This window comes from Orcinus orca, chromosome 6 (assembly GCF_937001465.1).
Source record: "Orcinus orca chromosome 6, mOrcOrc1.1, whole genome shotgun sequence".
Lineage (NCBI taxonomy): Eukaryota > Metazoa > Chordata > Mammalia > Artiodactyla > Delphinidae > Orcinus > Orcinus orca.
The window spans coordinates 118,510,437-118,532,994 of NC_064564.1; the positions used below are offsets into that span (position 1 = coordinate 118,510,437).

Here is a 22,558-nt window from a genome sequence, read left to right on the forward strand (position 1 = left end):
TCTGTCCATCCCTTCTTCCAGTTGCCCGTCGCCTGTGCCCTCATCCGTGCACCCATCGGTGCTTCCGCTCTCCGTCCACACCCCGTCCTGCCACCCTTCCTCCATCTGTCTTCTTTCATGTAAACGTCAGTCGGTTGGCCTCCACGTGGTGCTCTGAGGTGGTCAATGGCTGGCAGAGTGATCCCCAGCACGGAGCAGGCCCTCGACAGTGTGTTGCAGTGGAGGGCGGATGAGGAAGTGACCCGGCCGACTGGGGGCGGTGCTGGGGCGCTGGGTCAGTTTCTGCACGGCCCCAGCCTCCATGGCCTCCTGGGTAAAGTGGGGTCAGAGTGGTAGCCCCCTCCCTGGGCTGTTGTGAGGATTCGCAGGTTGGCCGTGACAGTCTCAGCACAGGGCCTGGCACGTAGTAGGTCCAGAGCGCTGAGGGACAGGAGGAGGAGAAGGACCCTCTCTGCATGGGGGATCTGCCCGCACCTGTCTGGGAGGCTGGGAGGCTTGGGGCAGGTCGAGTGTGAATCTCCCCATTCCGATTCCTCGGCTCCCACACCTGGCCCTTCATCCCCCACTTTTACACACGGGGAAACTGAGGCCCAGAGAGCTTCCCGAGCAGGTGGTGACGGGGCCCAGGGAGTCGTCTGCTCATTCATTCATTCCTTTGCCCATTCATTCATTCTGTCAGTGCTTGGGGATGCCAGCAGCCCTGCACAGGTGCTGGGACACGTGGGGGACCAGTCACTGTCAGGTGCGGAGATGGACACCGGACCCCGGTCACAGACAGCCGTGTGCAGGGCAGGGTGCGGGGAGAAGCCGGAGCGCGACCCCAGGCCCCAGGCACGGGGTTAAGGGCCTAAGAGACCCGGGTCTGGGCTGCTGGTGTGGTTTTTAGCAGGTTTCTTAGCCCTGGGCCTGTTTCCTGCTCTCTGAAAAGGAGCCCGGGGCGAGGGCCAGTGTGGAGTGGCCCGAACACAGTTCTCAAAGCGAGGCCTGAGGACGCTGCCTCCCAGCCCTGGCTTCCCATGGGGCCCCCGGTGAGCCCGCGGGAGGGCAGGTGTCCTGGGCTGAGTGGTGGCCCCAAGAAGATATGCCTCCGAACCTGTGAATGTGAGCTTTGGGGAAAAGTCTTTGCAGATGTAATTAAATTAGAGATCTTGAGATGAGATCATCCTGACTGCCCCGTGGGCCTTAAATCCAAAGACAGGTGTCCTTATAAGAGGCACACGGAGCAGGGACCCAGGGACAGGGGAGGGACCTGGAGACGGAGGCGGAGGCAGAGACTGGAGTGACGCTGCGAAGCCCAGGACCGTCTGGAGCCCCCGGGAGCTGGGAGAGGCCGGAGGGCTCCCCACAGAGCCTCGTGTGGCCCTGCCTGCCCCTTGATTTCAGGATTTGGGGCCTCCAGCACCAAGAGAATGAAGTTCTATTGTTTCAAGCCCGGGGATGTGGGTTTTGCTGGGCGGCGAGCTCTGGGACAGGGCCCAGGCAGGGGTCCCTCAGCCTCTGGCATCCCCGGTGCGTGGGGGCGCAAAGCTGCAACTCCTGAAAGCTGAGCAAGGGCCCCCAGGAGCCCCGACCCGGTCCCAGCACAGCCCTTGCCAGCCTGAGACCTGACAGCCGAGGAGGAGGCCAGCGGCTGGCAGGGAGGTTGGGATTCAGAGCCCCCCTCCAGTTATCAGGGATGGGAGGTGGGCCTCCAAGGACAGTGGTGTCCTCACTGGCAGGTGCCCTGTCCCCAACGACATGCAGTGTTGGGGGCTGTAAGAATGTCCTCGGGCACTGGAGCCCCAGCTCCGCCCCCCTCCCCAGGCTTGTCCTTCCCTCTAGGGAGCAAAGACTGCTTCACTCTGTAACAGGCAAAACAATCAAACGTTGCCTTCTCAGCAAATGCCACCATTAAACATTTATTGGGCAGCTGTGTAACATTATCCGCTCGTTTTCAGAGACGGAGAAGGAAATCTTGTCCTGTTTTGCAGTGGGATTTATCCATGTGCAGAAGGGATGTGAGGTCATTAAAAATGCTCTGGAACAGAATGTGACATCGCGGTGTGACCGGCGGTATGGGGGGATGTGGCCCTGCTAGCCACCAGCCCCCGCCCCCCAAGCCCAGCTCTGGGGCCAGCAGGTCAGCGCTGCTCTCTGTGCAGCCCTGAGCTCTGCTCCCAGCTGTGGCCGGTGGGAGGGGACCGGCCCAAGTCTCCGCCGTGGCAGGAGGCCGGCCGAGCCCGTGAATCAGACCTGCCGCCTGGAGGTGCAGCATCATCTGCAAAAGGTGTTCTGGTGCTTTGGGGACATCCAGTTACACGGTGTGACAGCAGCGCTCGGGTAAGCCTGAGTCCCGCTCATCTCACTGTCGGGAGAGGGGCTTTGGTAAAAAAGGGACAGTCCCCCCGATGTCACCTGGGTCATCCTTCCCACTGGGGGTCTCCTGTCGCGCCCCTCCTCCGTGCCGGCGGCTGCTGCGGTCAGGAAGAACCAGGCTCCTCAGTGCCAGCAAACAGCCCCGAGTCTCGATGACTTGCTGCAGTGACACGTGTGTGTCGGCCGTGTTCCCCTCCACGCCACTTGCCCCCAGAGCCAGGCTGACAGACGGCCTCCTGCTGGAACAGAGTGGCCACCGCGGCAGGGGAAGGAGACCCAGCAAGTCACCCACTGGCTCCTGCAGCCGCCGCCCCGTCGGTGAAGCCAGGATGTCTAGCGACCGGAATTCAGCCTGCCCGGCTGTGGGATAGTGCCCATCCCTGCGAGGAGGGACTGTTGTGTCCCGTTCTAGAGATGAGAAAACTGAGGCCAAGAGCCTGGGGGGCTGGCCTGAGGTCAGGCGTTTAGGGACTGGTGCAGTGAACTCAGATACGGCCCCGCCAGGCTGCCTCGGAGGGGCCCCTGCACCGTCCAGCCCTCGGTGGGGGAGCCCGTGTCACCTGAGCCTGCCCGCCGCCCGCCGTGTCTCCCTCACCTCCGGCTTCACGCTCAGGCACCGGGTCCCAGCCGCCGGTCCCCACCACCATACGCCTCATTTTTAGGCAACTTGTGGCGATACTTTGACAGGAGAGAAGGGACTCTTGGAATTGACCGTCTGTTTGGCTTCCCTAACGTTCCCTGCTTCCTCCCTCTTGGTTATCAGTTTTCCTTCTTTTATTTTTATGGATTCATTTATGTAGTTTTTAATTATTTTTAAGTCTCATGAGCCCAGCATTCAACCCCCAAACTAGAACCTTCTAGCTCACAGGGCAGAAGGAATCGTATGACCACCTGCTGCTCTCCCGGGTCCGGGCCCCGGCGGCCCCAGCGGCCCCAGCAGGAAGATTAGCCACCATCCTTAACTTCGGGTCTTCCACCTCCCTGCTCCTGTAAAATTAGTCTTGTTATATTTCATGCGTAGTTTCGTGTAGCCCCCGTTGTTTCGGACCTTTACTACAGAGTCACCAGGTGTGAGCTGACTCCTGGGATTGCTGTTTTCACGGCCGTCACGTGATCGGTCAGGTCGTGGCGTGCAGTTCTGTCCTGTGAGGCACGTTGGCCTTTCCGGAGCTGCTCCTGTCCCCCGTTTCCCATCCTCCCCAGCGTAGCAACAGCGACACACATGGGGCGGAGCCCTCCCCACGGGTCAGCTCACAGAACGCGCACCTGGACCCCGGGAATCAGGATTCAACCCCATTTTGCAGGGGAGGCTGAGGCCGCGAGAGGGCACCTCTAGCTCAGGGTTGCCCAGCCGGTTGGGGTGGAACTGGGACCTCATCCTCCCATACTCCCATGGGAGTCATCTGGGGGTCAGCGGTCCTGGGGCATGGGCCCAGCACTGACCCAGGCACAGATCCGCTGCCCGGGGCATCTCCGGGCCCTTCCAGCCTCAGGTTCTGGCGGAGCTGGCCTCTGGGGGCTGGGAAACCAGCCTCGGGTCTCACCTGCTGACCCTCACTGTTCCCTTTGGGGTCACTGGTAGGGAGACCAGGGCAGGCCTGTACTCTGCTCGGCACTGGAGGGTCCGGCCTCCACCATGCGATGTGATGCGGGGCCACCCAACGGCCGAGGCGTGGTCCTGGCCCCGCCCCTGGTGGGCTCGGTGGCTGCAGGAGGCTGGGTCCCTGCCACTGAGCTCCCACGGGCCCGGCACGTCTCTCCAGCTTGGGAATCTGACTGGCAGTCCGGGAGGGGGGTTTGGATGGGATGGGCGTCCGGCTCGGGCCCGTCCCAGGAGGGCAGCAGTGAGGCACCAGTGGTTCTGATTAACGCCGAGGCCTGGAGCCCGGCCCTGAGGCTTGGCTGGGCCCTCGGCCCTACAGACTCCAAGGTGAGCTGGACAGCTGGCCCGAGCCCAGCCCTCCCTGCCCAGGGCCACCTCCAGACCCAGGGCTGGCAACATCCAGAAGGGCTGCAGTCCAGTCCTCTGCTCTGAAGTAGCCAGGCCGGACCCCCGGGACACGTGGGGGGCAGCAGTCCTGTCCATGCCCTCACACGAGCCCAGAGCAGCCTGCTGCCCAAACACTGGCACGCACCTTGCCCTGCACCGTCACCAGTCGTGTGCACCTGCTCCAGGGGGATGAGTCTGAGGCTACGGCGGCAGAGGGAGGAACGGAGGCCCTCAGATGCAGTGGTCAGTGCCCCTCTCCGAGGACATGGCCTCGATCTGGCTGGCCCCCGAGGAGTGAGCAGAGCCAGTGTGGACAGGTCTGGGCATCGGAGGCCCAGGCAGAGGTGCTGGGGGGTGGGGGCGGGGAGGGGATGTGCTTGGTGTCCCTGTGGGATGGAGAGGGGCCGGGGGTGGGAGGAAGATGGTGTTGGGAGGGCTGGGCAGGGTGGGGGGTCTCTGGTCTCTCTGAGTGTGAGGGGAAGCCCTGGGGGTCGTTTCAGCAGGCAGTGGCCTCTGAGATTTTGTCTAGAAACTGCTGGCCCCGTGTGGACTGCAGGGGCTCCAGGGTGGAGGCTGGGACCAGTGAGGGGCTGCCGTGGGTGTCCAGGCCGGAGAGATGGTGGCTCGGGGGAGGGGAGCGAGAGCCTGATAGGCCACAGGAGGGGCTGGCGGTGCAGGGAGTGACACCCCACCCACCCGCTTGGCAGGTCAGTCCCTCTGGATGACCAAGAGCTGCAGCGCAGATGCTGCCGGACGCCTGGGCAGGGGCGGGGAACGCAGGCTTCCTCCCGCCTGGGTTTCTTCCCTGCTCTGACCCCTCTTGGGAATAGTCCTGGCTCCAAGCCCGGCTCTGTCACTTCCTGGCTGGTCTCTTCGGGCAACTTTCTCTACCTCTCTGAGCCTTGGTGTCCTCATTTGTGATGAGACGGTAACCCCCATCTTGTGGGGGGCTGTCATGACTGACGGGGAAACCTGAGGACACCCCCATCCAGAGGCCTTTCCTGGACCCCTCGTTTGTGAACTGGGGGGAGGGCTTGGGTTTCACTTGTGTCCTTGCAGCAGGGTGTGTGTGCTCCTACCTCCACCCCAGACCCTCAGCCCGGCGGTAGGGGCTTGGCCCGATTGCCCTGGAACAGTCCCCTCCTCTGGGCAGTAGGTGGAGGGCTGGCCAGAACTGCCCCAGGAAGAGGACCTGCTTCTCTACCCGGAGTCCGCAGACCAGTCTTCCAGCTGGAGCATCACCCACCCCAGCTCTGCCACAGAGATCGACTAGTGATGCCTGCCCCGGCCAGAGGGGATGGGAAGGTAGGGGGTGATTGCAGGCAGGCCCGGGTTTGCCCTCTCCGTCCTGGCGGACCCACCAAGGGGAGGGACCCTCCCTGCGGGCCTGCAGAGGCCTTCTTAGGACTTGGTGGAAGGGCCAGGGGCTGACCCTTCACTTCCCAGCAGACCGGCAGGAAGTGGGGGGAGGGGAGAGGAGTGCCTCCAGCTCTGACACCCCAGCCCCCCAGCCACCATCTGTTCTCGGAGGTGGGAGAACGTGGCTCAGAGAGGGGAGGGGTCTTGCCTGAGGTCACACAGCGGCTTGGTGGTCTCTCAGAACCCCCACTCCGGGTCTCCCCAGATCCCTGAGGAGGGTCCCTAGCTAGTCTCCTAGGCTTCATGTATTTACGAGGAAGGTCTGCTTTTTTAAAAAATAAATTTCTTTATCTTTGGCCGCGTTGGGTCTTCGTTGCTGCACGCGGGCTTCCTCTAGTTGTGGCGAGCGGGGGCTACTCTTTGTTGCGGTGCACAGGCTTCTTATTGCGGTGGCTTCTCTTGTTGCGGAGCACGGGCTCTAGGCGCGCGGCCTTCAGGAGTTGTGGCATGTGGGCTCAGTAGTCGTGGCTCGAGAGCTGTAGAGCACAGGCTCAGTAGTTGTGGCGCACGGGCTTAGTTGCTCCGCGGCATATGGGATCTTCCCAGACCAGGGCTCGAACCCGTGTCCCCTGCATTGGCAGGCGGATTCTCAACCGCTGCACCACCAGGGAAGCCCGGAAGATCTGCTCTTCTGACACGTCCCAGTGGGTTTACCGTCCAGAGCCAGCAGTGTGGACTGGGCACCCCCCTGGCACAGCCAACTACTGGTTCTTCTCTTTCTGACTCTCACTGCTGTGCCCGGATGTGACCCAGACGGGCCACTGTCACCGTGTCCAGTGCGGCCGGGCCGTGACCGGGGAGCAGGGGGAGGGTCAGGGGGCAGCTGGGGCCCTGCTCTGCTGTTACAGGCCTCACAGGGCCAGAAGGGGCATTTCGGGGAGCAGACAGCTTTGGACGTGGAGAAGGAGAAAAGGGAAGAGCGTTTCCAGTAGCCGCCCGGGTGTTCCAGGGTGTAGTTTTCCATGCATGCTCAGAGCTGCCCTGGTGGGGGGCCCCATCCCTGCCCCGCAGCCGATGGGCTCTGGAGCCTTGGCCAGAGCCACCCGCCTGCCCGGCCTGCTTCCTCCTTGGAGCCGAGCCTGCCCCGGTCCATCCCCTGGGGCCCCGACTGCGCTTGGGCGCGGCCAACGGACCCTGGCGCATGAGTGAGCAGTGCGGAAACTTTTTGTGCAGAGTCTGCTGGTGAAAACGGGGCTGCGAGAGGCCTTGGGCCTTGGGCTGGAAAGACAGGCTGTTGCGGGGCGGGCCGTACGGGCTGTGGCTCTGGGAAGCCCCCGTGCTGGCTGTGTGGCCTCTGTGATGCCTCTCGTTCCCCGATGGCCGTTTCTAGAGCGTTCCATCCGGGCGGGGCCCTGGCAGGCCGCCGGGATTTCCCGTCTAGGCCAGGCAGGTGTCCCCTGGGAAGAGGTCAAGATGGCATGAAAGGAAAACAGCCGAGTGGCTGCAGGGGACTCGGCCCCGCTGATCCACTGGCCTTTCCGCTCCAAACTGCAGCCGTTCCGAGAAGCGGGCCGGAAAGTCAAGAGTCTGTTGAGCATCGCAGCTGCTGAGAAACCGCGTTCCTCTGTCTCAGCAGCAGCTCCAGGCCCCTCCCTCTCTCAGACAATGGGATGGCGGGAAACAAACCATTCTTTCCTGACCCAAGGTCAGTGTCCCCCTCTGCCTCACTAGGGTTCTGGAAGCAAGGGTTGAAACCGCCTGGCTGGCATCTGGGGGTTCACTTGGGTCTCCCCCGGTCGCCTGGAGCCGCGGCCACACCTCGTCCCCCGACTGCCTCTGCAGACGTCACAGGGGGACCTCGAGACCTCCTACCTCTGTGCTGACTTGGGCTTAAGGTCCTGGTGGTGGCACCTGGGCCGGCCCATCCATCGCTCCCTCCCTCCGCCTTGGTCCCCATCGGACTCCTGCCCCACCTGGCCCTTCAGCTGCTTCTGCTCTGCCCCAGCCTGTCTGAGACCACACACCCCCGAGTGTGCCCGGTGTGATCACCTCTGCCCAGGCCGCTTCCTCCAGCCCCTAAATCTTGACCATCGCCTCACCTCCTTACGGGCCAGGCCCTGTGGGAGGGCACAGCCACACTGCACGTCATGAAGCGTCATACACGGCCTGTGTGTGAAGCAGGTGGCTTATTTTTAACTCACCCATTTTACAGGTGAGTTAACTCGGGTCCCTTGGCCAGCTCAGGGGCCAGGAAGCTGTGTGGCCCATTCCAGCCCCCCGTCTGTCTGACGCAGGGCTGGAGCTCTGAACTCAAATTAGACCTTGCTCTCCAAGTCAGCTCCCCGGCATCTCCTACGGGAAGCCCTCCCGGTTTCCCTTTCCTCCTCCTGCCGTCTATACCTTTGTGGCCGTCCCCATGCCCTTTAGCCCTGTGTGGCCCTCGTGGTGGGAGTGGGTGGAGGGGCCCGTCGCAGCCCCTGATACGGTGGCCCGTCTGCATGGGAGTGTGGTGGGCTGGAGAGAGGGACATGATCCCTTGCTTGTTTGGGCGGTCGGGCTGTTGAACTGGAGAGCCGTTTTTAATAAGCAAAATCCAGTGCTTCAAGGCCTCCCTGCCAATTAGCAGGCGGCACCCAGGTGACTCTTTGAATAATTAAATGGGCCTCTGCCAGGGCCTTCAGGCTGCGGTTTGATGTGCCTTTGAAGTCTTCCTGGCTGCCGGCTCCCTGGCAAAGTGGTACGTCGTGGGGTGTGGCCCAGTGCCCTGTGGGCCAGGTATTCCCGGTCCCTCCCGCCCACCCTGCTCTCTTCCTGCTCACCTAGCAACTGCCTGGGCCCCCATCACCCCTGGTGAGGTGAGGCTGAACCCAGTAGTGTCCCGGGGCCAGGCCCCGTGCCAGGCCTTCCGCAGGCCCACCGCACCTAATTCTCAGGCCATTTTCGGAAACTGTGTCCTGCCCGACTGGGGGAGCGACCTCTGAGGGCTCCCAGGTAGTGCCAGCGCCGTAAATGGGGCACCATTGTCCGCCACGTGCCCGACTGGGGCGGCCGGCTCGTCCCAGTTTTAGCCCTGGAATTCCCGCATCCTTGGTAACTCCCTTGTCTGGGGCAAGCTGGGCGGTGGTCACCCCTGCAGGACAGGTGCCCTCTGAGGCCAAGTCTGCTCTCTGGGGACCGTGAGCTGGTCTCGCCCTCCAGGGTGGGAACCCAAGGCTCTGCCCCTTCTCTCGGACGCCCCGGGCCGGCCAAGGAGGACCAGGGGCGTCTGCCGATGGGGCTCCTCTGTGATGCTGCTGGCGAGCACGGACCTTGGAGGTCCCTTTGCAGGGAGCGCTTTTCTGTGAGTTGAATTTCCACTTTCCTCCCTGCACACGCCAAGTGAAGGATGGAGAAGTGAAGAGCCATCGTGGGCCTGGGTCGCTTTCATCTGAAGCGTGGAAAAATAAACCCTGTGTCCTAGATTCTCTGCGTGGCGCTCGGTGGTCGGGCCGAAGCTTTCTTACCTTCCGAATATGAGCGTTTGTTTGGATATGCCGTTCTTCTTCCAGGCCCCCGGGGAGAACGACCTCAGCAGGGTGGGCTGGAGGACCCCGTGGTGGGGCTGACCCCACGGGCCTGGGGCAGGGCTGGAGGCACCTGGGTGAGGGGCATTTCCTAATTGTCACGGAAACCCGGGGTGGGCCCACTGGGGCTGCTGCTCAGGAGGCCGTGGGGACAGTGGGGACTGCCTGAGTCTGAGGCCCTGGACTTGGAAGTGGACTCCTGGGATGAGCCCCCGGGAAGGGGAGGGAAAGTGCCTCAGGCTGTCACACTTGCTGGGAGCAAGGACCTGGGCTGAGAGGCTACGTGTGTTATCTCGTTTAATCTTAACAATGACTACTGCCCCCATTCTACAGCTGGGGAGACTGAGGTTCAGAGAGGGAGAGTTTCCTGCTCAGGGTCACACAGCGAGTCTGCAGCAGAGCCAGGATTGGAACCCAGATCTATTACCTGCCGAAGCCTGGTTCTTAGTTCCCCCCACAAGGTCTCCCTGAAAAGGAAGGTGACAGTGGCAGTGGGGGTCTCTGTTTTGGCTTCTTGCCAGGGTGTAGAGCGATGGCTCTAGGAAGCAACGTTCTCTGTCCTGGCGGGCCATCTGCAGACAGCACAGTCATGAGATGTGCACCTGCTGTGTGCCTGGGGCTCCCTGGTCTGGGGTGGAGGGACCCCCAGGGAAGCAGGCCCAGGAGCCACCACATAGCCCCGCCTGGTGGAGCCCTGGGTTGGATTGGATAACGCAGGGGAGGCCGCTGCCAGATAGCAGGGGGGGTCGGCACACTGAGTGCTGCACCGGAGCTGGGTTTGAAGCGCATGAAAATCAGGCTGCTGCCTGGAAAAATAGTACATCAGTGCCGACAAGGGGGCTGCACTGCCCTGGAACCCTGTGTCCAGGCCCCGAGTCCCTCAGCACAGCATGGGAAGAGGTGAAGCTGGACGAGCTCTCCCCTCCCCACAGAACCTGGAGACCTGGCGCCTCCTCCCAAGGGGTCCTCTCGTTGGCTCCTGGGTTTCTTGTCCTATAAATCGGGCCTGCTGCCCGCCGTGCAGGGTCTTCCAGTGTCCCCATCCGACTGCTCCTGGGTCCCAGCTGGCATGCACCTGTGTCCGCCACCTTCATGCCATGACCCTGGAGCATCGGGTCTGCCCCCTTCCCGACCACGTATCCTGTCCCCACGCGGCCGTACGCACAGCTACGCACGCGGGCACTTTTCAGAGGCCATGATTTTACAGCAGATTCTCAAGGAAGCCCCGCGGACAAGGACCAGAGGCTGATTTATTGATCCCAGAGCTGCGTTCAGGCTGTGCCTTCTCCCTGAAGCAGTGACAATGGCAGCCCCCAAGCCCAGCTCAGGGCAGGTGTCCAGGGACCACCCAATGGATGGGGGACGGAGAGCAAGGCGTGGTTTGGCGTAAGAATTGTGCCCCCCTCTGCTCTTTGTTCGGGGGGTTGGGCTCAGCCACTCCCTTAGGGTGCCGTGTTTTGGGGCCTTCTTCCTCTAGCCGGGGACCCCCCAGCCTCTGGCACTGGTGCTGTCATTGTCCTGCCCACACACGGCCATGCCGGCCAAGCGGCCGGATGCTCACGTTGACCTCAGGGTGGGGGGCGTAATTTGGTGGGACCTTGAAGCAGTGGCTTGAGCCTCTCATCCCTGCCCCCCGCCCCACCCCGGGAGGACGGGGTGCTGGGGTGGATTTGACGCAGCCTGACGCATGGACTCTGTTGGGGATTTCTTGGCACGTGGCAGCTTTTCTGCTTCCGGCTTGGACATCCCTTTAATTCCCTCAGTGGTGCGAGTGGGAAACTTGGCTTCCCAGAAGCGGAGCACAAGGAAATGCGTCCTCAGGAAGGGTCTGATGGGATAAGAGGAACCCAGCCCCGCCCTGACCCCCGGCCCCCCCGCCCTGAGGACCCGGATGGCCTCACTCTGGTGTCTGGCCCACGGGCATTTCTGTGCCGTTCTGCATACTTGATTCTCATCCCCTCCTCTTCAAGAACAAATGAGCTCCACCATGAACGTCTGGATCTCTGGTCTAGCCGGGGAGGGGGACATTGATGGCGGGGGTGATAGCTGCTGCGCGGTGGGGTCTGGATGATCAGCGGGTGCCTGAGACGGGAGGGTGGAGCCAGGCCTTGTTGCAAGTGACCCGAGGGTCACACCTGCTCCAGCCCCTCTCGGGCTTGAAGTTACAGCTGGAACGTGGCCCCAGAAACGCCCTCTGTGCAAACGTCTCCTCGGGGTTAAGTCAGGGTCAGTGTTGTGAAGTCACAGCTCAGGGCTGACTCGGGTACCTCTGCATGGATTCTCATAAGCGCTTCTGGAAAATGCTTCCTTGTATCTAATTGGAGGCTGCCACTTGTTGTTTTGGAATATCTTGAGAATAGCTTGAGAATATCTACGATCCATTTATCTGTGCGCCCATCCATTCCCCAACGAATCCACCCCCCCGAACCTGTCCTCCTGGCCACCCATCCATTCTTCCACCCCCATGCCCCCACCCACTCACTCGTTCATCTGTCCATCAACCCACAAATCCCATCCGTCTCCCACCCACCTGTTCTCCCACCCACCCATCCATCCATCTGTCCATCCGTCTGTCCATCTGTCCATCCATCTATCCAACCATTCATCCACCCACCCACCCATCCATCCATCTGTCCATCCGTCTGCCCATCTGTCCATCCATCTACCCATCCATCTATCCAACCATTCATCCACCCACCCACCCATCTGTCTGTCTATCCATCCGTCCATCCATCCATCCATTCCATCCAGCCAGCCATCCATCCGTCCGTCCATCCATGCCTCTCTAATGTCAGGCACCGTGCTAGGCGGAAGTGGACCCAGGCTGAGAGAGTGGTCCAGCTGGTCAGGGAGTGGTTTTGGGGGAACGCTCCACTTCTGGGTCCTGCAGTCACGTCTCAGCCTGACCTGAGATTTCCTGTGATCAGTAGGGTGGGGGCCGGAACCTTCGGCAGTCGGGGTGACTGACGTTCGACTGACTTTGAAGAAACCAGAGTTCGGTTCCAGCACCCCGTCAGCCACGTGGGATCTGGGTCGGCTTCTGGTTCTCCTGTATCGTGGGAGTGGTTTCCTGGCTGGAACCATGGCTGGTCAGTGAGGGTCCCTCGTCTGCTGAGGGCCAGGGCGTCTTGATGGCTTGCAGCTCTCCCTGTGACCCAAAGACACACATCTGTCCTCCTTCCTTCTTGCCACATGACGCCCAGTGGGGGATGCCATTGTCATGGTGATGCGAGGAAGGGGGGGAGAGCCACAGGGAGGAGGGGGAGCCCACCACAGAGAGGTCAGGCTGGGCTATGCCATGAGCTACCGCCATGAAGCCACAGGTGATGGGGACCCCTGGTCTGGTGGGTCTGCCTTGGGACCTCAGACCCAGGGCCATGCAACTCTGTGACAGAGCTGGGCAGGACCCAGGCCTCCAGCTGCTGGCTCAGTGGGCTCCCCAAGACCCCACCCCATGGAGCACAGGCCCCGAGCCTTGGTAGTGGAAGCTACAGGGTCCAGGCGTCCATCCCCACTGGACTGCCCTGCTGAGCACGTCAGCCTGACCCCCAGCAAGGAGGCTGCCAGCCGGGTCTCCTGTGAGATCGTTAATAACAGACTTCCTACCAGAACCCGTGCCCTGGGAGATGGGGAGATGCTCGTTTCAACCAAAGGGGCGTTTTCGTCTCCATGGAGGTGGTTAATTTGGGCCCATTGCTTTCGAACGAGCTGGCAGCTCCCTCCTCCTGGCAGCATTCACCCCCCTCCGGCCCCGTCCTCCTGGAGGCTGGGCTCTGTGCCCGGCGTGGGGACCATGCACCCGTCTGCAGGTCCCTGCGGGAGAGGCAGGAGTGGGCGCTTGCACGTGGGTGTGCAGGGCACCCCGGGGAGCCCCGGAGAGTGTGTCGGAAGCCCATTTCCTTGAAGGGCTGCTGCATGGGCTCCCTGTGCTGGTGGTGGGCATGGGGGTCCAGGTATGGGTATGGTGCCCACAGTGTGCCCTTCCCATTTCCACCCCAATCGCTTCTTTACCCAGAATGCGCTGTTCCGCTTGCGGACCTGCCCCTTTCCTCCACTTCATGAACTGGGATCTCATATCAGTCTCCAGATGAGATCCCAGTTCGGGGTGACAGAGCCGGTGGGCTCACCCACCCTCCCCACGAGCACGTGCCACGTGCAGGCGGGGCTGGGGCCGGTGCCGCACCTGCATTCCTTCCCGTGAGCCCGGCTGCGCCCAGGGCTGTGTCACCTGCATCTCACGCCCTAACACTCCTCACCTGTACTGGCCGGCCCCCAGCACCTGGGCAGCGTGGGCTGGCTCCACCCCCTTTCCCAGGAGTCAGGCCCAGGTTCACTTTGCAGTAGTGACAGGTGCGGCCCGAGACCCCGCGTTCCCAGGGAGCCCCCTTTTCCTCCCCGTGAGTTCCCCTCCCACGGATTCTGAGCTGCCGGGGTAGACGCCTGTCTGCAGGCGACGACCCTGCCATGCCGCCCTCCTCACACCAGCGGGAAGCTTTCTGACTCCTGGGCCCTTCTCTTCCTCCTCCCAGATGCGTCTTTGGGGTGACAGAGTTTGCGGGGACCCTGGGCATCCCCCCAATACAGAACTGGGAGATTTTTATGGAAAATAAGGGTCTCAAGTCCAGATAAGTTTGGGGCTCACGGCCCACCCTCTCTGTCTCCTAAAGACAGGTTCCCGTGCTCCCCGCCGAGGATGCCCAGGGGAGCCCACATCCCCGTGTCTGGGGTCCCCCTGGCGTGTGGAAGCAGGATAGTTGCACGGACGGAAGCTTCCTGCCGTCCCTGACCTGGTTCCCTCGTTTGCCAACAGGGATGCAGGGACCTGGACAGAGGGACCGACTTCCGGTGTCCGGGGCCGAGCTGGGCATGGGGTCCTCATTCTAGGCACGTCCATCTGGGTGGTCCTCCATCACACAGCCACATAACGTGCACCCTGTTTCCTTCCACGAGGGAGCGGACAGAAGCCCGCCTGCTCCTGCGCTCGCTCCGGGGGTCCCGTGGTGGACCACAGGCGGTGCCACCGAGACCTGCTCACTCCCCTGACGTCTCCTCTCCCACAGGCCCTTCCCCTCGGAGGAGACCGCGGAGAATGACGATGACGTCTACCGCAGCCTGGAGGAACTGGCAGAGTAAGGAGGCAGGCAGGGGAGGGTGGGGAGCGGGGCTTCACGCGGGCCCCCTCGACGGGCGCTGGTCTCGGCCGTCTGCACGGGCCGTCCCCACGGGGGTGGTGGTGTGGCTCCCCTGCCGGAAGGATGCGCGGTTCTTCACCCCACATTCCAGGAGGCTCCCAGCGTGTCTGCTGGTGACGTGGCTGCGGCCCTCCTCCCCAGGCTCAGGCGTGACGAGGGCTGGCTTTTGCCGGGCTTCTCTGTCGAAGCTGCAGTGGGGCTGGGGAGGTGTCCTAGATCGGCCCTTGGAGGCTGTGCTGCGGATGGGAGAGAGCTGGCGTTTCCAGAAGCTGGGGCCCCTGGAGCACAGGTTACAGGCAAAGGCAGATGGTGATTCCGGGTTGTCTCGTGGCCTGACACGGGCTGGGGCTGGGCCAAGGCCAGGCCACCTGAAGCCACTGGGGCGTCTCCCCTTCTCCCAAGGCCCTGTCTTTGCCTGCCCCGGGTCCCCCCGATTCCTCTCTCCAAGGATTTCCTGCACCATCTCATGCAGCCTGGGTCCAGCTGCCCCTCCCCGGCCGTTTCACCTCATGGTCCTGGAGCCCCCCAGGGACTGGCAGGAATCCCTGGGCGGCGGCTCTTCCAGAAGAGATGGTTGGGTTCTGCGCGGTCAGCTGTGGCCGGGGGTGGGGTCATGTGGCCTGCTGCTCGGAGAAGGGGCGGCAGGGTGGAGCTGGCAGGGCCGCCCTATCCTGCGGGGGTGGGGACCGAGGCCCGGGAGATGACGGGCTTGCCCAGGCCGTGGGGTGGTCCCACGTGGCTCCTGACCTGGCAGGCCCACGACCCTCTTCCCCGGATCCCTGCCCCTGGGGGCCTCTTTCCTGTCTTTGTTCCCGGATTAACGGCCGTTCCTTCTGGGAAGACTCGTGGCCTCTCTCTCCTTCGTCTTACAGCACAGACTGGGAATAAGAATCGTAATCAGAGTAAGAGCCGGGATTTGCCGTGCGCTCGCTGTGTCCAGGCCCCCGGCTTGTTCCACGCCCCATCCAGCCTGCCTCTAGGATATGGGGCCTGGGCAGGTGTTCTTTGCAGGATCTCTGTCCATTTAAATAATTGGAGTCATTGAAGAATCAGCCTGTGGGCAGCAAGCTGGCGGCCCAACATTATGTGATCTGTGAGTGAAACACTCACTGGCCAGTGGGCACAGCTGCCACCAGCCCATCTTCCGGAAACTGGGCTGACCCCAGTGCGAATGGTGGCGATCCTCGGGATACCTGGTCGACCCCATGTGGGTCCGAGGGTGGAGAGCACCCTGAGGGGGCAAATGGGGCCCAGGGTCCACACGAGTCCCAACCAGGGCCTGGGGCTCCCTACCTGGGTGCTACTGCCTGGTCCCAGGAATCAGAGGGGGACCTGGAAAATTTCGAGAAAGGTGCACTCCAACCCACGGGGCCTCCCGAGGCGCGGGGCTGAATGAGTGGCTGCCCACCTTCCCCCACCCCCCGTGAGGGGTGAGGAAACCGAGGCTCAGAGAGGCACGGCCGGGGGGAGGCCCGCAGGGGTCCCCCCCCATCTGCAGCCCCCTTGCTGGCTGAGCTCCGCGCTGGGGCTGCTTCCCGCCCGCCCTCCCGGCATTTTCCGCCGTGGAGAGCCTCTCCCTGTCTGCCGAGTCCGGGCCTAAGCGCCCCCCACTTTGGGAAGCCTCTCACCCTCCGTCCATCCGCCCGCCCAGACAGCATCCTCACTCACACCCCATGCATCACAGAGCACCCACACCCCTGTCTGCCCTTTGGGGTGTTTGTGGGGTGCACTGTGATAGACCGGAAGGTTCCCGAGGTCAGTCCCTGCATCTCTATGTCACCGCCCCCCCCCCAGCAGCTGGCACCCCGTGCCCGCGGCCTAACAGCGCATCCCAAGCGATAATGTTCATCTCCTTCTGTGCCCCACTCAGCCCCACAGTCTCCTCGTGAGGGGTGTTCTAGGGGGGCCCCCGCTTTACAGATAAGGAAACTGAGCCCTCGGGAGGGAAGCTACTGGCCTACGTCACTCAGCGAGGGAGCGGCAGAGCTGCCGTCTTACCCCGAGCCTGTACCCTCACCTCCCCACCATGCAAAGTCAGTGGCCCCCCCAGGGTCCAGGGAGCCCCTTGCCCAGTGCTGAGTGCCGGGTCCTGATCTGCCATTTCTCCCGAGTCACCCCCAAGCTGAGGCTGGGGGTCTCTGCCCTCCCGAGACATGCATGAGGCGTCAGCAGAGGCTGAGGGTTCCAGGATGATGGGGCCCATGGCGCCCTCGTGCAGCGTCCTCTGTACCAGCCAGGCCCCCTGCTTAGCCCGTCCCAATGGCTCTTTCACGTTCAGTTTGGAGGATTCCTGGGCGGTGAGTTGGCCAGCGAGCCCGGGTGCCCATTTTCCCCTTTCTCGGTCTATTCTGCCTGTGTCTGACCTCTCACAGGATGGAATTCCTCTCGCACGGAGAAGCCAGCCTGGGGGATGTGCGGCTTTGCACACAGTTCAATAATATTATTCCATGACATTAAGAGAGAGCCTCCTTAATCCAATGAGTTCCTTATGGCTGCAGTTATTGCAGACGTAAATCATACATTAATAGGGGAGGGGAATGAATTCGAGTCTTGAAGTTGCAGTTTCGTCCCAGAGGCTCCAGGTTAATAAATTTTTCATGCTTTTTTCCCCCTTCTCCTTTTACTGAAAATCAAGATTTCCTAGCGTCCTGTCTCTGCGGACCTGGGATTCATATTTATCCATCATGGCAGTTTACAAGACACAAACAGAAATGTCATTTCTTCCCTGGCCTCCCCGGGGCAGGGAACGGGGCACTGGCCCGGATCTGAAGCCAGGCAGCGCCAGGGAGCCGGGGAGTGACGTTTCGAGCAGAACCAGCTAATTCTTTCCTTTGGGCTCTGGCCAGGTGTCAGAAAGGATGATCACCTCACGTTTCTAAGGGGCCCCTCGACACTCCGCAGCTGTTTGGGGAAAGGCGAGTCTGGTGGGGGGTCTGGGCACCAGTGGGGGACCACCAGCTGTGCGTGGCCCCGAGAACGCCTTCTCCGTTCAGTCAGTCGATCAGTCATGGATTTGTTCAGCCACCAGCTGGTTACTGTGCACTTTCTGGAAATGGGCAGCGGGAGTGGGGAGTGGGGAGCGTGCTGGGTTGCGAGGGGCGAGCGTGGGCATTGCTGGAGGAGAGATGTGGCTCTCCCACGTGGGCCCCTCAGAATCCTCGCTAGAGGCGCCGTTCCTACCGGGCGTGTCTTCAGAGCCCCCCAGCGTCGCCCCGGTGGGTCATTGAGGGCCCTGCAGCCTCAGCCCCCGAGACGCCGCTCCACACGGAGAGCCCCCTTCCACCCACCTAAAGCAGGGGCACCGACCCGGCTGCGCGGGAGCCTCTGCCTTGTTCCCAAAGCAGCCGAGGGCGTCTCTGGGCAGACCTGGAGCCTCGGCCCTGGCGTGTCCTACCACGTGGGCTTTGGCAGGTTACCCAGTCTCCGCGCCACGGCTCCCCTGCGTGTAACACGCGGTGTCGGCCGTCAGCTACACTGCGGTAGCACAGCGCCCAGCGGGCACACCCTGAGCGCCCAGGCAGGGGAAGCGGTTCCCATCCTCCCGGTCTACCAAGGACGTGGCCTTTGTCTCCGGTTTCCAAATGGCATGGCAGCGCCGTCCAGGAGAAATCATACACGAGCCGCCTGTGCGATTGTTCATTTTCTAGTAGCTGCACCAGAAACAGAAAAAAGAAACAGGTGAAATGAATTTTAAGAATGTATTTTTACTGAACCCAGTGTATCATGTAGTTCAACACGTGATCATTAATGAAGTAGCTGACATTCTCGTGCAGAATGGGAGTCGGGTCCGTCCACTGGCCACGTTTGTGAGCGCGTAGCCACGTGTGGCTTGGGGGCCCCACGTGGGCAGCCCGGGTCTCGGAGCGGCATTCCGGGGGCCAGCGCAGAGTCCCCTGCCTTTGAATGGACGATGCTGAACTAAGCTGATGCTCTCTAGCGCTCTAAGCTCACTTTTGAGATCCTTGAATAATGTATAATCAGATAATAGAGCAGCTGGTTGAAAAAATTAACACAAAATAGTGCCACTTAAAAAAACGCTTCATCAGGCAAACTGAGCCCCCAATGAGAGGCCTGTTTTTGAACTGCCCTGACGATTAGTACCTTGCATTTGCCTAACGGCTCGTCCCTCCCGCTACCCCTTGCTTCCTTCCAGGTGCTCCCGGGAACCTGGAGCTGCCCCCCGACCTTCTCATACCTGCCCGACTCCTGGGTGGGCCAGGGTTTAGGAATCTGCACTGGGCGCGCCCCCCCCCACAGGGGCTGGGAGCCAGATTTGCACACAGAAAAACGACACTCGTGAGACAGCTCACCACGGGAGTCCAGAGTGGGGCCGGGTGAAGGCCAGCTCAGAAATCAGGGAAGGCTTCTCGGAAGAGGTGACCCCTGAGTCTTGGAGCCCAAGTGGGAATCGGCTGAAGGGTGGGGCTGGCGTCCCAGTGGAAGGAGCAGTCTTGCCAAGGCCTGCCCCGGGGAGGCGTGGCAGGTTTGAGACACCGCAAGGTGGTTGCGAGAAAGCGGAATCGTCGAAGCACCCTGGGACGTGCTGGGAAGGACCACCCTCCTCATACCCAGGAAGGCGTGGCCTGCATCAGAAGGCCTGCAGAGACCCCCCAGCTGGGTGTGCTTCAGTGCTGGGGGGCGCCCGGCGTGGAGGGGGCGCCTCAAGGTTATCCTTGCCGGCTGGAGAGAGAGCATCACGCGGGCCGAGGAACAGCAGGGGCGCGTCCGTCTCGGCCGCACATGGTGGCTTTCTGTCTTTCTCTGGGCCCATTCGATCCTTCTCGGGGCTCACTTCCCCCATCTCTGGAGTGAAAGCACCGGCCCAGATGCTACGTGGGGCACCTCGAGCCTGACGGAGCCACGGTTTCACGATCGGGGAGGCCGCTCCTTGACACCGGTTTCGCTTTCCTCGGAATTGAAGTGATTCTCAGGCTTAAACAAATGCGGTCGTGACGCGGCGGGGAATATAACTTATCCGTAGATGTATAGCTGCGCGCTTTGCTACGTCATAAGATGACTTCGCAGCTTTAAAGGCGTCGTGTTAGCATCGTTGGGGTAATTTTTTAAGATGCATGAAATGTAGGAGTTTCCCCGAGTCGAAGCCGCTTTCAAGGGGCTTTGGGGCATCTTCTTGGAGCTGGTCTTCCTGGTCCCTGGGGAGCGAGGTGGGCGTGCACAGGTCCGGGGGTGGGGGCCGCTTGCTGGAAGGGCGGAGGCCACGCCCCTCCTGCCGGCCCCCTACTCCAGGGGACGGGCAACTGTTGCTCCGCCCGACGGTGACCCTCGGTCGAGGAGAGCCTACGCCCACCCCACCCGGTGACCTTGCCCGCCCGCGGCTCCCAGCCACAAAGGAAGTTCCCTTACGTTCACGCTGCCTCGTGTGAAAGTTCAGTGTCCAGCGGGAGACCTGCACGTGTGGGGGACACCCAAGGCGAGGCCTGGACGGGTCGCTGGGTTTGGGGGCGTCTCGTGTTTCTCCCAAAGGATTGCTTCTCCGAGGGGACGAGTTTGAAAGCAGACTACACAGAAACAGCCCCATTACAAACAAACCAGAAAGCCCGCTTCGTGTAGAACACGGACCCCACCGTGGCCCAAAGGGGGTTGACAGTGAAGCCCCCCAAAGTGGCGGTGTCGGTGGCCGCCCTCCTCAGGCTGGTGCAGGGCCTGGCTGGACAGGGACGGGCAGGGTCCCCTGAGCCCTGGGCGCTGCGGAGGTCTCCCGCCTGCTCTGCAGCCTGCTTCCCCGGACCGGGCGCCCCGGCTCCGGGCTGCTGAGTGGGGACAGCCATGCACGGGCAGGCCTCGGCTCTCCCGTGGTCCTTGCTGGACAGGGCCACCCAGTCTACCGGCCCAGCTGCCTCCCCTCTGGCCGTTCAGGCCTTCATTTGTACAGTGTGCACTTAGCGAGCGCCAGCTGTGTGCCTCCCTGTCGAGGGGCTCTCCATCCTCACGGGAAGTCTGGGAGGCCCGGCCCGGCTTTGGGACCGGCCAGCTGGAGGGAATGAATCCAGCGTCCACGGAGCACACGGGGGTCTGTCCCCACACTGAGCCCTGTGGCTGAGGGGCAGAGGGGACTTGAAGCAGGTCTGACTCAGAAGGCCACCTGCCTGACTGCCCTCTCCGCCCCAGGGCTGTCTGGTGGGGCCCTGCGGTGACCTGGGCCCTGCAGTTCTCATTCTTACAGCTCTTCTAAGCCCCACAGGAGCTATCCAGGCGGTGTCCACTGGGATCAGACCTCGACAGGCCAGGACACCTGGAGGGCTTCCCAGAGGAGGTGTTGCTGGAAGGGGATGGAAGTTGCATAGGATTTGCCAAAACGTGACTTAGGAAACCTGTCCCCGCCCCCACCAGGCCGGCCACTGCCTAATTTTGGGCTGGGGTCCTGGGAGAGTCTGGGTCTCAGCTGTGTCTGTTACTCAGGACCTGAGGGCTAGCCGTGCCGGCCCCAGAGTCACCGTGTGTGTGCAGCCCAGTGGCTCTCCTGCCCCTGTGGCCTAGACTAGGTGCCCGATGCTCCCCCGCCCTCCCAGAGCTGGCTGCAGGACTGTCGGTTGGCCAGAGGGCAGCCCATCCTCACCCTGAGCGGTAAACAGGCTCGTAGCTCCCCCCTCTTCTGGTTACGGAGGCAGCCGGTGCAAATGACAGCCCTGGGCTCTGCGCCCCACGGCTCTGAGGCTCCCTGCCCTGCCCTCCAGGGACGTCTCGGCCCCTTGGTACCTGGGCCTGTGCAGTTTTGCAAGGTCCTGGCTGCCGTGGGGGCCCAGGGCTTCATTGACCTTGAAACCCTGACCTGCAGCACTTCAGGAAAGAAGCTTGTTCATCCTCTGTGCTAGAGAGAGCACAGGGGCCCTTCTGAATGAACGCAGAGCAGATGCCCGGTTGCCACTCTGCCCTGGCTAAATATTTAAATTATGCAGGCCAGCAGATACGACACAGACTTAACGTGAATTTTTATTTTTAATACCTAGTTAACCCCGGGTCCTTTCAGGACAAGGCTGTCACAGCGATTCTGGGGTCAGATTTCGCACAGTCTCTGTAGGGTGGGGAGGCCAGTGTGGAAGGATGTACGCATTCATTTTACTGTTTTCGAGAAGAAAGCGGGAACCAGCTGGGCTGTGGCCAAAAGTCTGTCTAATAAAGGCCTCTCCAAATCACTGTCCTGATACTGACTTCCAGGACCCCGTGAGGATAGACTAGGCCCTTCTTACATTATTTCCCGTGTGTTCAACACAATTTGACACACAGTGGCACTTAAGAAATATTCCTTTAAAAAATGAATAAGCATGACATGTTGGATTTAACGATAAAAAACCCTGTCATGTACATAATATCTGCTGTATTGGTTGCCAAACCCTTATTCCTCTTACATAACCCAGCCCGGAGGTCACCTCCTCCAAGAAGCTGAATGAGGTGCCCCTTCCCCAGAAGATGACAACGTCCACCAGGATTATCTTCGTCACTGTGCTGTCCTCGTCTTCCTGCATTTGTCCCCCACGCCCCAGAGGAAAGCTCCCCGCGAGGGTCATCCTCGAGGGAACAGAGCACAGAAAAGGCAGGTGACCTGAGCTGGGCCCCGCACACCATGGAGGCCCTGGACATCTGCTGTTCTTATATTAAGGATCCAGGCGTGGTTCCAGGTGCCGTGCAGTGGGTCCCCCTGAGCGCCAGGCCCGGTGCTTGAGTTTTGCCCTGTTAGCCTTTTGGACCCTGCAAGGTGGGTGGCCCCGCCCCCATTTTGTAGTTGGGGAAATGAAGACTCAGCGTGGGTAAGTGATTGGCCTGAGGTCGCACAGCACACTTTACATGACAAAGGAGCCAGCTGCTGCTTGGCTAGGACAGTCCTCTGGGCCTCATCCTTGTGACCGAGTCTGGCTCACGGTGGGAAGACTCTTCTGCTGCTTAGAAAGCATCCCTGGAAAAGGGTGAGTTATGGCCGGAAGCACACTGCCGGGCGAGCTGGGCCCCCTCTGGGAATCTGGTAGCCGCCTCTTTCTCCAGGTGCGCCCCTAAATGGCTTTACAACCTTGGGGGACCATCTTGCCCTCTCTGGGCCCTGCTTTCCCCATCTGTAGGGAGAGCAGCCCCTCTCTCGACTGTTG

General features: G+C 61.7%; 1 protein-coding gene across 11 annotated transcripts in view; it reads left to right on the forward strand.

Moving 5' to 3' along the window:
• Positions 1–22,558, forward strand: part of VAV2 (vav guanine nucleotide exchange factor 2) — a 179,671-nt gene that overhangs the window by 103,252 nt on the left and 53,861 nt on the right. For 10 of the 11 annotated variants that reach the window (XM_049711451.1, XM_049711449.1, XM_033415350.2 and 7 more), the window contains exon 4: positions 14,328–14,396. The exons of the other annotated variant lie outside the window; for it this stretch is intronic. In XM_049711451.1, the coding sequence (XP_049567408.1) occupies positions 14,328–14,396 (69 nt within the window). The remainder of the gene's footprint in view (positions 1–14,327; positions 14,397–22,558) is intronic. 11 annotated transcript variants of the gene reach the window in all.